General features: G+C 48.2%; 1 protein-coding gene and 2 non-coding genes across 3 annotated transcripts in view; 1 reads left to right on the top strand and 2 right to left on the bottom strand.

The window, feature by feature from the left end:
* Nucleotides 1-1906: 1906 nt before the first annotated feature.
* TRNAP-AGG (transfer RNA proline (anticodon AGG)) lies at nucleotides 1907-1978 on the top strand. The gene has a single exon. It is a non-coding gene; the product is annotated as a tRNA-Pro (tRNA).
* A 353-nt stretch (nucleotides 1979-2331) lies between these two features.
* Nucleotides 2332-2403, bottom strand: TRNAP-CGG (transfer RNA proline (anticodon CGG)). The gene has a single exon. It is a non-coding gene; the product is annotated as a tRNA-Pro (tRNA).
* A 2745-nt stretch (nucleotides 2404-5148) lies between these two features.
* RCSD1 (RCSD domain containing 1) overlaps nucleotides 5149-12824 on the bottom strand; it is a 32618-nt gene continuing 24942 nt past the window's right edge. The window contains exons 3-7 of the mRNA XM_088533452.1: nucleotides 10931-11017; nucleotides 9219-9290; nucleotides 7770-7973; nucleotides 6629-7262; nucleotides 5149-6022 (exon numbers count right to left, since the gene is read on the bottom strand). Coding sequence (XP_088389578.1) covers nucleotides 6636-7262; nucleotides 7770-7973; nucleotides 9219-9290; nucleotides 10931-11017 — 990 coding nt within the window. The 3' untranslated portion in view covers nucleotides 5149-6022; nucleotides 6629-6635. The remainder of the gene's footprint in view (nucleotides 6023-6628; nucleotides 7263-7769; nucleotides 7974-9218; nucleotides 9291-10930; nucleotides 11018-12824) is intronic.

Raw genomic sequence — 12824 nt, 5'->3', positions numbered from 1 at the left:
CAGTGCTTTTGTGTCCTTTTTTGCTTCTGTTTATCAGAAGAGGAAAACTAAAATAACATGGATTTGGGTAGAAAGTTAAATCATTTTTTCTACAGTTGCTGCTTATGTTAGAAATTCAGGCCTTCATCATTCTGCTTTTTCAGAAGACTCTTTGCTAGCCAACAGAAGCAAGTAGGACCATGATGTCAACATGTTAAGAGATTAGCATCTTTTCTCTCAGCTGCTTGTCAAAATATAGGTAAAGGTTGTTTTTGTTTGTTTGTTTTTTGAAGCTGAAAGGTCTCTTGCTGTAATTTTCAGGTCCAGGATTATGTGAATTTAAAATAACATGTTCTGAGACATAGTTACAGAGTGAGTGCTCCTAAAGGAATTGTACAGGAGAACATGTTGTTGACCAGCTGCATGCAGACGTGCATTCCTGGGATGAGGGGGGAAGGGAGAAAAACAGAAAACACCCAATTTGCTCATTTTGCACATAAAGAAACAGCAAAAAGAGGAGAAAGAAAATAGAGAGGCATTGCTCATAAAATAAAGTATTGTGTGTTTCTTGCAAGACTAATTTTTCTTCTGCAAGTTGGGAAGCAGTTGTGACTGGCAGCTAATGCTACATTTGCATTTACTCTGATTAAATAGAAACAGTGGTTCTTTCAAACCCCGAACTGGCAGTGTAGTAATTGTGTGTGGTACTTAAGAGGTCTGTAAGTATGTGTCTTCTGTGATTAGCTTAGGAAGAACACCTTGGATCACCCAAGCTGTTGGATACAAGATTTTGGATCACTCTGGTATAAGGAAAAGTATTCTGTGGAGAAAACAAACAAACAAACAAACAAAACCTAGTGATTAAGCATCCCAGTTCTGAATCGATTCAAAGGCACAATTTGAGCTACAAATATCCTTCATAACCTTGACATATAAAACCCCGTAAAATGAAAACAATTATTTTTCCTCTCTCTCTCCAACTCTCTTGACAGCTACTTGGAATGGAAACAAACTTATTTCACAGAGCCAGCATTAGGAATGAACTGTAGCTTTACCAACATCATTCTTGTTATAAGAAGAATGATACTTAAACAAGCCTGCATAAAAATGCTCAGTGTTTCAAAGCAGGAGAATATTGTAACAACTACTTAGGTGTGGTGCAGTTTTAAATTACGGAAATGAACAATGTTTTTTTTTTTCCTTTTTCTTTTGATGAGGGTTGTGATTTGTCTGCTGCAGTCAATGGCTAGGTATTTATTTAGCAGATATCACATGCAGGGTTAGATAGGTTAGTAACAGTGAGTAAAAGAAACAGCGTGCATGGTTAGCAGTGCACGTACCTCAGGAATAACCTGGGGCATTCATTGCCGAAAGCAGGGCATGCTGTGGAGCTGAGATTTACCTGAGTTATCCCCAAAAAACCTCTGTGGAAGATGGGGATGCCCGGTCAGTCCGGCATGGGCCACCTGTCACACCAGCGAGCCTGCTGAGCTGGTGAGGCAGATACATAGATTGCTGTCACGACAGGGACTGATTCCCCGTCACAGTCACCTGCTGCCTCGGAACGTAGTGGAAGGGAAACTGCAAGGGCGAAGCCTTCAAAAGCAGAGCCAGCACAGCTCCTACCTCCATTGCTCCGGGACGTTTTGGCGGGCCCGAACATTTCTTTGCGGGAGGCAAAGGCTTGCTGACTTTGTTCTGGCCTGTAGCTGAGCCTTTGGCTCCCGCAAAGAAATGTTCGGGCCCCTCAAAACGTACCTTGCAACCCCCCGCGCGCCATCTAAGGCCTGGGCCTGCACCGACACCCGCCCGTCTTGGGAGGGCGCCGCGGCGCCCGGAGCAGCCGTTAACGGCAGCCGCGTAACGGCGAAGGGGTTGGTAGGCGCCCGTGCTTCCTGAGGAGCGGCGAGAAAACATCCTTCACCGCGGCTCGTTGGTCTAGGGGTATGATTCTCGCTTAGGGTGCGAGAGGTCCCGGGTTCAAATCCCGGACGAGCCCTACTTTTTTTTTTTTTTCTCTCCTTCCTCTTTTCTTCTCCTGAAGTGATTTCCCTTCCTCTCTCTCCCCCCCCAACAACTTCCCCCGCTCTGCTACGAAGCGCGGCTGCGGCTCCGCACTGCGCGCACCCCTGCGCGGCGGCGGGAGCGGACGGCGGGACGGGCGCTGCGCTCCCCTGCCCTCCCGCAGCGGCGCCCGGAGCAAAGCGCCGCAGCCAGCAGCGCCCGCCCGCACGGCGCCTTCCCCCGCGCGGGGCTGCTCCTCGCGTCCTCCCCTTGTCCGCGGCGATATAATAAACGCCCACGGACGCGGCAAAACAGGGAGGGCCGCTGCCGCGAACCGCTCCCTCCAGCGGGCTCGTCCGGGATTTGAACCCGGGACCTCTCGCACCCGAAGCGAGAATCATACCCCTAGACCAACGAGCCGCTCTCTGCTGCCTTCTCCCCGCCGCCGCACTTCACTGTGCGCCGCCCCCCGCCCGGCGCCGGCCACGCCCCGCCCGCGCCGCTCTGCCCTCCCCCGCCCGGCTCCCTCGTGGTTGCGCCCTCCCCCGCGGAAGGCGCCATTCCCCTCGCTCGCTGCGAGGCGGCGGGGATCCGGCCCCGCGCCGCGCCGGGCCAGGCTAGGCCAGGCCGGGCCGGGCCGGGCCGGGCCGCCCCCGCTCCGCCCGCCCGCCCCGCCCGGCGGGGCCGCTCGCCATCCCCGGCGGGAGGAGCCGGAGCGCCGCGGCGCCCGCGGGCGATACCACTCCGCCATTCCCCCGGGGGGGCAGAGGGAGCAGACCCCCCCCCGCCGCCCTCCCCCGCCTCACGGTGCAGCCGGGCGAGCTCACACCCGGCGGAGGCGAAGAAAGGGAAGCCTCCCCCCCACGCGGCGGCTTTGGTTTAGCCCAGCCGCCGTTGTCCGCCGTTGGCGGCGGGGCGGCTCGCGCCCGTCACCGCCGCGTTCAGGCCGCGCTGAGCCTCGGCCCGCGGCGCCCCCGCGCCGTAGCGCTGCCCCCCGCCGAGCTACCCTCTGCCCTTAGCCGGGCCGTCTGTGCTCGGGTTCCCCCTGCGGTTCAAACACGGCCCGAACAAAGGATAGCGGTAAAAAATAACAAGATCGCCGCCAAACACAACTGCGGCAGTCACTTTGCTCTCGTGATACGTTTTCTTCTCTCCGTTTCTTTATTTTCCTCTCCCTCTATCTCCAGCGTAATGGTCTTATGGCCAAGAAGGATTTTGGTTTGGTTTGGTTTTGTTCTTCGAGGCACCACGCACACAAAAGCTGTTATAAAAGCAATACCAGAGTCTTCTTGCTCATGGCGTTTCCCAGTTTAACCACTAGCATCCCAGCACCTATCCTTGCACTGCCTGTGGGAGCAGAGGGGGAGAGATGCAATGCTCTCCCACTCCACATCCAGCCAAGTCTGCATTGCAGTACAGATGTTTCGCCCCCGCACGCCTTGTGGATACAAGACCATGTTACCATCAATGGGCCTGAGCCTCCATTTTCTCACAGTACAGATAGGTGCCCACATATAGCTTCTGCTTTTGCAGTGTCATGATGCTAATGCTTGCCGAAGAGATTTTTCTTATTATCTTTTCTTCTAAAATTGCTCTCACTTTCCTGCTGAAGGGTGAGGTTTGTACACAGCGTGAGCCGCGATCCCCTGTGTGTAAGATGGCGGATGCCTTCGGCTGAGCAATTTCCCCAGCAATTTGTAAAGCAGATGGGTTATTAGTTTCTCAAAAGTAAAAAAAAAAAAAATCCAAACTACAATCAAATGTTACACTGTTCCGATGGCAAACGAAAGCCTTCACCTGTTTTGCCTGCTGCTGTCAGCTCTCTCCATGCCCTGTTCAGGATACTTCATCTCTCCAGGAGGAACACAGAAATTTGGGGGTTTATTTTTGTTTGTTTTTATTCTACCATTTATTTCTTCTGTTTCTCCCTCAGATTTCCACTCCCTTGCTTGGGACACACATACACATGTCTCTAAACAGACACACACATACACCTCTATATATACAGTAAGGCACAATCACTCACATCCAGATGGGACACGCTGCTGAGAGAAGAAACACATTACAGTGAATTATTGCAGCCTGCCCTGGAATACAAGCTTCAACAAACAGATTGATTCAAAGGCAACAGAGCTCCACAACATGGCTCAAAAGGATGTGGGGGTCACTTTTGCCAACAAGCCTGTTCTACGAGAAAGGGGCAGCACTGCTGGCTCTCAACAGATGACACCTTAGTGCTCTCACCTGGAAAGAAGAAAGGCAGGGCATCGTTTCTTTTCTTGTGATTTTAGTGCTGGTGAACAGAAAAGGAACTCCCTCAAAACCATGGATGATGCTTTGCAACGCTGCTGTATTTTCAGAGCCAGGGAGGGATGCGGGCTATATTGTGTAAGGTGCCTGTGCCTGTACACAGGACAGGGACACTGCTTAGCTTAATGTTTGCTAAGCGGGACTTTGTGAAAGATGAGGAGGAGTTGGCAGGTTCTGTCTTCGGTAGCTGCATCTGTTTTGCTAAATGATAGGTGTCTGGCAGCAGCTGTAAGCCTTGGCACTTAACCATCCACATCACTTAACTGTTAGTTGACTCCTTAGCATAGTTTTTGACGATTCTGGTTAGGTGTTTCCAAGGCAATATATATGCTGTAGAAAGGGCTACACCTACACAATATGGCCCCTTGACCTTGAGCCAGAGCTGCTGTTTATTCAGTATTACAGATACAGCCTCAAACCCTGCTGTCAGGAAAGTCATCAGGTAAATATCTGTTGTTTATCTTCCCTTACATAATTTACTTCATACGAACAACAAATACAGTGTAGAGGTAAAAGGTTTGGGTTTTCTGTTTGTTTTTTTTAGCTCAGCCTCTGCTAGTCCCATGAATTAATTACTATTCCAAGACAGGAGGCAAATCAATGCCAGTCCTAAGTACTTAGGAGAGATTAGCTATCTGTGCCTTAGTAATTCATATTCAGTCAAGCCATATAGCCTGAAACAGCCATCTAAGACCTCTTCACTGACTTGCATATAATTTATGAGCAAGCCAGTATGCCTTCTATCACAAGTGGCACTAACTGGCCCCATGCTGGGAGTTTCAAAAGAAAATCAAAAGTTTAGATAGGGTTTGGAACTGAAAAATTCTCATGGACAAGTGGCCCTTCTAAGTCAGGACTAGAGGATAGGGATAGGTGAAGAACACCTATCCTATTGACCTACACAGCACATCTTTTCTGTGGATCAAATCTGTTGGTTGTTACTTTCCAGCAGCACTAAAAACACCCCAAAGTTGAAGCACACACACAATTTGCTTGCAATTCATGGGTATTTCATACATAGATCCAGCTCAATCCTCCCTCCAGAGGGTTTTTATGCTTTATAATCATTTTTCAAAGAGTTTTCTCTGTATTTACGATTCACATTGTATGCCATACAGCATATGCAGAGAAAGCATACTTTTTTTTTCCTGTTCTTAAAACATTATTTAGTTAAATCTGAACATCCATTTTTTTCTAAAGAAGCTACTGAAAAGGCACCATACATATAGACTTACATATATACGTGCATGTGTGTGTATATGTGTGTGTGTATACAAACATACACACAAACATATATGTACACATATATATGGGTCCTACACTGATGAACTTCATGTAAGATCAATGCAGGGGAGAAGAAAATGACATTTTTAGAGCTCAGTAGGATTGAAGAACAGAAGCCCCAGAAGTGGTGGTGGCTGCTGGGTCCAGCCAGGACACCATGTATCACGTCTCTCAGGTCCCAAATATCTCCTAAGACAGGTCATCCAGCATCTCCATTTTGAGCTCTGAAGCAATTACAAGCCAGTCTCTCACTCTGGCTGTAACAGCAGATCATGGTGTGAGAGCAGAGGACCAGTGACAGGTCACTCAGCTCCAGGATGCTTCTTCACCTCAGAGGATATCTGTATTCCGCTCCTCTCCCACTAGTTTTTCAGCAGCTTCCACATTGATTGGGCTAGATGGCTCCTATTCATATGTTGTCTCCTCTGTCTTGGCAGGGTATGTCCTTTTGAGAAGGAAAAGTAAAGAAATTATTACAAATAATAACAGTTTTAAGTAAATACAAGGATGGGGAATCTGCGGCAGATATTGTGCTTGGGGGTACTTTGGCGGTTGCCATACTAGCAGGGAGAGGTGAGCTGCAGCCCGAGCACCAGACAACTTCTTCAGTTCTTCCTTGCCAAACCAAGCAGGCATTTAAAGAGCGACATGCAGTTGATGTGGAATGGGATATTTCCTCAAGCGCCTGTGTCTATGTTGGGTAGCAGTGGTTAGAAAATAAGTAGGAAGCTATAAAAGAATAAGCCTGGCTTTAGCAAGTGGAATTCCTCTTTTATTTTAAGTGGTAGGTATCCATGTTTGCATGGTTCCAGGGCTGACCATGAAATTGCTATGTGTGCAAGCACTACTTTTGATGGCAAAGCTAACAAGTGGTTTGGAAAGGTCTCTTTAAATCAATCAGCCAGATAGAAGGGATTACATCACATGAGTGTTTTTGTATCTATAATTTCATACTCTTGGCGAGTGGGGAGCAGCAAAAATGTTAGCATGGCTTCCTTAGTAGGCAAAAAACTGCTATTTTAGGAGACATCACCATGCAGATCTGTATTACCTGTGCATCACAGTCGCTCTGTCTCCTGGTCCTGTGTGGGTGATGTTGAAGATTCACCAGCAGTTTCCAAGCCTGCTTCTGCCTGCTGTGTCTCAGGAGCTAATCGTGTTTCTTCAGTGTTTGATACTCCCTGTGTGTCTGTGCTCTCACTGGTCTCCTTCTTTTCCACTTCTTCCTTCTCCTTGTCACCTTTTTCCTGTTCACAGGCACTCTCTTCCTTTTCACCCCGTGGACCCTTGCACACCTCCTCTTCCTTATCTCCAGAGGGAGACTGGGGAGCATTCTCCTCCCTTGAGGCACAACTCACCTTCTCCTCTGTATCCCCCGCATTATTCTTGCAAGGAGTCATTTCCTCTTCCTGTTTTTCCCCCTTTTCTTCATTTTCTGATCTGCTGGATCCTCTCCTTGATGGAGGCTTTTCATCATACCCTGACTGTTTCTTTAGTGCTTTGCTAGCTGTTTCTGCCTCCTCTGTCTTGCCTTTGGGCCCAAATGCCTCATCCCCATCTTCTTTGGCACCATTTTCTGGAGAGGAGATGTTGACCCCTAAATCTTCCCCATCTCCATATTCTGACAGAGATCTTCTGAATCTCCTGGACGGAGGCCTACGCTTTATTGATCCTCGTGTCCGCACCTTGAATACAGGAAAAACAGGCATTGAAGAGAGAGTAGCACTGGAAAGTAGGAAAATACAACAGAGAATAATACCACAAGAAACTTGATTGCTATGCTGGTTTCATTTTTCCTGCTGTGCTACCCAGAGATAGGTGGAAGGGGACTGCTTTACAGGATAAGCAGCACACTAATGTATCTTCTTCCCCACTGTAAAGCTGGTCTTTGTCCCAGTTTTGACCCAAGTCTTAGCTCATTGTCTGTGCTTAAACTCCGGCTCCCTGTCCAAGTTAAACCCTAAGCCAAGGTTTTTCCATTCATTATACTTCGGATTATGGTAGTTGAAGGTGTCTGCACAGCAGCTGGTCCTGGTAAATGAGGGTCACAGCTCCCCCTTGAAGTGCCATGCAGTCAGTCTCTGTGGGCTCTCCAGTCTGTTCAGCCACATCAACCTCCTGTTCCACCTCATCCCCAAGCAATAAGAAAGCTCTACCCGGCTGCATCACGGAGACCCTTGCGCATGCCCTACCTTGTTATAGAATTGCAGCTGAGTGCCTTCTGGGGGTTGATCAAAACTGACCGGAGTCTCTTTGGGCTCACTGGATTGAGACTGGATGCCTGGGCTTGTAGGGGTGGAGGGGGGAGTGCTGAACGGAGAGACCATGACTTTCAAACCCGGGCTCTTGGGAGAGGCTCCTGGTAGCAGGGCAGCTGGAGCAAAAGCCAGATTGGCCTGCAAAGAAAACACACAGCAGTATTGAGTTCAAGGGATGCGTAATATGGGTATTAGCCACATGGGGGAACCCTTTCTCTTGTCACGGGACAGCACCCTGCTCAGCTGTCACAACCCACATAGCTTCTGGTTACAGGTCCCTCCTGGTGATACTGTCAACAAACAAGCCAGGGCAGAGAAGTTATGGCTAGACATTTGCCCTTCCTCAACAGCTGGATCTCGGGACGAGGTCTTTTGTCATCCTGAGGCCTTTAGGGATTTTCCGGTGACCAAGCCAAGTCACTATCATCTACAATGGCTGAGCCAGGAAAGCATGAACAGGCGATCAGCAAGCCAGCAGTCACTCAGGGTGTAAAACACCCCTGGTGCTACTCAAACAGACCTCACGTTTGCAGGCCTAGTCTGCAGGTCTTTTGAATGATCCATATGGTCATGAGGAAAGAAGCAAGTTTGTGATTAACTGTGGAGAAGCACTTCCTTATCAACTCCTGCTGACCCGTTGCTGTCGGCAGATGTCCTTGGGTGCGTTAACGGGGACGCTGCTATGAATAGGTCACGTTGCGTCAGGGCACCCGGGTGGCATTGTGCTCACGAGTCGCACATGCTGCCAGGAGGGGCAGCTGGCAGTAGTAGGGCACTATGTCTATAGGCTGTCAAGTGCTGAGAGATACAGATATGGCCCTGGGCGTGTTTGTGTGTAACTCAAGGAATTAAGGACAGGAAAGTGCAGAGCTTCTAGGCACTGCTAAAGGAGAGTAGAGAGCTGCTTCCCTACCATCCCTATGATTTTAGCTGTCTGTGCTCAAGGCCAGCTCCCTGACATGGTGTAATTGCCTAAACCTTTTTCAGATTCTTGTGAGAAACAGCTATAGACAGGGTTTCCCTCCCCTTCTCTTGGCAGCTGCACTTAAGCTGAGGCTCGTGCCCTTGATTCCCACCTGAGCTGCACTGCTGCCATGCCCGTGCCTGGCCATGCACCCTGCCTGTGCCCAAACGCTGACGCTGACCCTGGCTTCCTGCCTTGACCTCAGATCCTCCTTCAGACTTGCCTGTTACATTGCGCCTGACCCTGGTTACCATCACCAGGCCTGCTCTCTCCTTCTCGCTGTGTTTTGTGGCGCTGGACCCTTGTTGATGAGGCTACTGCCCTGCTGAGGGTGTCACTCTCAGCTCCTGGCTCCCCTTCCTTTGTGGCTGCTCCACAAGATTTGTTGGGGCAACTATGTGGGCCCTTGCAGAACCTACCTGAAGCTTTTCAATCATCGGGGAGCTTTTCACCTTGACCTTGGGCATAGGGCAAGCATTTGGAGACGGCTTCTGCAAAAAGAGAATGAATCGGGAAAAGACCACATTAAAACAGATGAGAAAAAGGAAATAAATTGAGAGCAGGTACTTGGAAGTAGCAAGGAGAATCTACTTGTAGGGGTGTAAATCAAGCCTAATGCAGGACCTTTGCACAAAAGTTTGCTCTCTTCTTTCCTAACTCTTTTGTGATCTAGCCATCCTAGGGCTCTACATATCAGTATCCTTGAGAGAGAAAAAGGTAAGTGCTGCATTTTGGCTGAATTATCCAAGCCAGTGATGTGTAATGCCACTGCTGCTATTTGGCCTCCAGTAAGGAGTTTAATGTAAGATTTCCCTGATGTTTTTTGAGGACTGTGGAGTCGTTCTTGGAGGAAAATGGCCGCCCAATGAACCAGCCATAGGAGATGTTGGAGTAAGCATGTGGCGCAGAACAAAAGGTCACTTGGAACCTGCGGCCTAAGGGAAGATCGACGGAGTCTGACAACAACCAACCAGGAGAAAGGCTCTAGCCAATCAGATGAGATGGGAGCGCGCGCGCGCGCGTGCGTGCGCGGGAAAGGAACTGGTATATAAGGGACGGCTTTGTTTCAATAAACGTTTTTTTTTCAGGTTGATTCACATTGGATTGTTCTGAGCCCACGGTCTTTCTCTCCTCAGAGGACTAGACAAATTATAAATCTACCGCTTGAAGAATACAGGGCCTTAATGTTGGTAAACATTAGGGACTTTTTTATGATGACAAAAGGCTTTCTGCCAGCACTGGACTACTAGGGTTAATGGGCATCCAATTAATTTGGACAGGAAGGGCCTAAGTGACCAGAAAGGTAGAGCTATGAAAGGCTGAAAACAGCTTCAGAAAAGGAAACTGATGTTTTTAGCAGGAGCATGTTGCTCTTTTGAGATCCAAAGGAAAAGGAAGGAATCTAGGACTGTAAAGCTTTTGCTATGCTCCTCTGGCTTGGAGGCAGCAAAAGGCTATAGCTGTCAGAAAAGAAGGACTAAGAACTGCCTCCTAAGAGCAGATGGCAAGGTGGCATTTGCGGTTAAGCTGCACATACTGAAATACAGAAGGACAGAAGTTACTGGGAAGGGCCTGAATATAGGAAACGCTAATGAGTAACAGCCAGCTTGTTGGGACCTGCTCATGCAAAGATGCTCTACAGAGTCCAGGTCAAGACAATATTCTGCAGGTACTGCTGAAGAAAAACCCTTCACTCTGGATAAATTATTTCCTTTTTATGAAGAAGGAAATAACTCAAGAGCAGAACTATTACACCATTATACTGAAACCTCTAGTGTACTTATGAAGGCGATAAACAGAATAGATGCCCACAGAACTAAATGCTGTTAAAATCTAATAAACACCAGTTCTTCCTTTGAAATGCTTGAGAGGTAAGAACTGGTGTATCCTCTACTCTGAGGGTAAAACAAGAGTAGTATCCATGCTACAGGAATGGCAAGCAGTATGGAGCTGACTGTGCGAGACAGTCCTCCAAGGGGAGTCTGCAAGGGAAAGGTTTGATGCTACATGACTGATGTTACGCAGCCTGATCACTGTATCACTGTACTGCCTCTAAATCTGCGTCTCAGAAGTCAGAGAGAATGGACTGCAGTGGAGAGAGACTTTGTCTTTCTATGAAATTGACACTCACTTGCTCATCATTTTGGCTTGTCTCGGTCTTGGGATACAGCGGAAGGGAGCACGGCGGTTTCCTTCGAGTTGGCTTATGTGGTGGTACCTAAGAGGAGAAAACAACTCAGCAGCAGAGAAACCCATCCCCCCCTTTTTTTTCTTAAAAAAAAAAAGGAAGTGAAATTGAAGCACCGAACAGCATGTACTACAAGTGACTTGCTTGGATGGCAGGATCCAGCTCCCCTAAAGAAACATCCAAATGCAGCATTTCATATTAGCCTATGCGCTGGCATGCTAGGTGGGCTCACAGCATCTCTTAACCCAATCCTAGTGTTAGAAACACAGTCTTTTTCCCTTCCCACAGAATGAACTGCAAGGATCTGTGTAAAGAATACTCTCCCAAGCTGTGGAGGGTGGAGAAGCCTTCCAAGAAGCTTCATCTCCAAAGCTGGAAACCGCCATACTATGGAATTGCTTGTTACTGTTCTTTTTCTTGTCTTATCGCTGGTATTCCTTCTCAGTGAGTCTCAGCTTCGTTCCCGGTTTGTGATCTTGCTACTCTACATCTGAATTATTTTAGGGGCAAAAAGGGCATTCAGACCTTTTTTTTTTTTTTTTTTTAAACATGGCCTACAGTCACACTCATTACTCTCTGATGAAGAAGAGCAGGTCACAGAGACAAGGCCTCAGCTGTGATATTTAATTTGACTAAGAAAGAGATTCACCAAGGGAGAAGGAACTTAACGTCAGGGACATTTATTCTGAATGTCCTTGGAGTCTGAGAAGTACAGAGTTCTTACTGGGAAGGAAGAGCTACAAAGTATAGCACATGTAGAGTAGCTCCTTTTTACCTATTGATTTTATCTTAAAGATGAAGTCCTTTCTACTCTTATGCCGTGTTCTTCACCTCCTGCCAAGCTGTTAAGACACTTTTTGTGCATAAGCACACAAAACATATGTGAATAATATTGTGGGTACTGGATAACATCCACAAGGCAACACTGGATAACTTTGATAGTGTCTTACCGGCAGGCACAGGAAAAGTTGGATCATGGCATCCTTGCTCTCTGTAGAGTTGACTGTTTTGGAAAACTGGCAGACCTGCTGGTGGTACTGCACCCAGCCAAGGGCAATGTTGCAGCCACAGGCAGCCCTGCCCTTTCCCTTGCATCACACGAAGCAGCGATAATATCACATCTTACAGAAACGCCACCATTTTGCAAGCAGGCAATGCTGTGTTGTGCCCCAGTGATGTGCCCCTGTGTCAAGCAGGTTTCCTGCTTGAGAGGTTCCCCGTTGCTGGTGAAGGTGAAGCAAGAGTTAAAGACCATCCGGTCAGCCACTAATCTGAGCCCAAGAGGGTGGGGAAGTGATACATGGCTTGGAGAGAAGAGAGAGGAAACTTTGTCCTCCTCGGTCCTTAGAGGAATTGAGCTTTCCTCCACTGTGGGGCCTCTCTGTGCTGCCTTGGCTTGGGAACAGCAGAGGTCTGCAGATAACACTAAAAGAGGTCTGGGAACTTGCTGCCTGATTAGGAGTGAGGGAGTTAGAGCAATTAAATCCCATACCTTAAAAAGAGGAAATGACTGGTGACTAGAGAAAAAAAAAAAGTGCTTGGGAAGAGATTGGTTATGTACATCCTGGTGCCTGGCTATGAGAGTGTTAACCTGTGATAAATGGCTGTATACCAGCCCTGCAGTGTGGCCAGAGGTCCCACTGCACAAAGTCAAAGCCAAGGCCAGGATGGGGAGGATTGTCCCCGTTCCAGCAGGGCCAGTGCTGAAGTCAGCTGAGCACCAGAAGGAAGCAGTTTCGTTTTAAAGGGGTAGCTGCTGACTGATGAGAGCTGTCACTAAGCGGTCATGCTATTTAAAAGTGTGTAATAACAGCAGGGGTTGTCCAAGCAAGTCAAT

Source organism: Tinamus guttatus, unplaced genomic scaffold (assembly GCF_059628265.1).
Source record: "Tinamus guttatus ecotype Peru unplaced genomic scaffold, ASM5962826v1 Tinamus_guttatus_pri_ptg000035l, whole genome shotgun sequence".
Taxonomy (NCBI): Eukaryota; Metazoa; Chordata; class Aves; order Tinamiformes; family Tinamidae; genus Tinamus; species Tinamus guttatus.
This window is presented reverse-complemented; position numbering and strand designations above follow the sequence as displayed.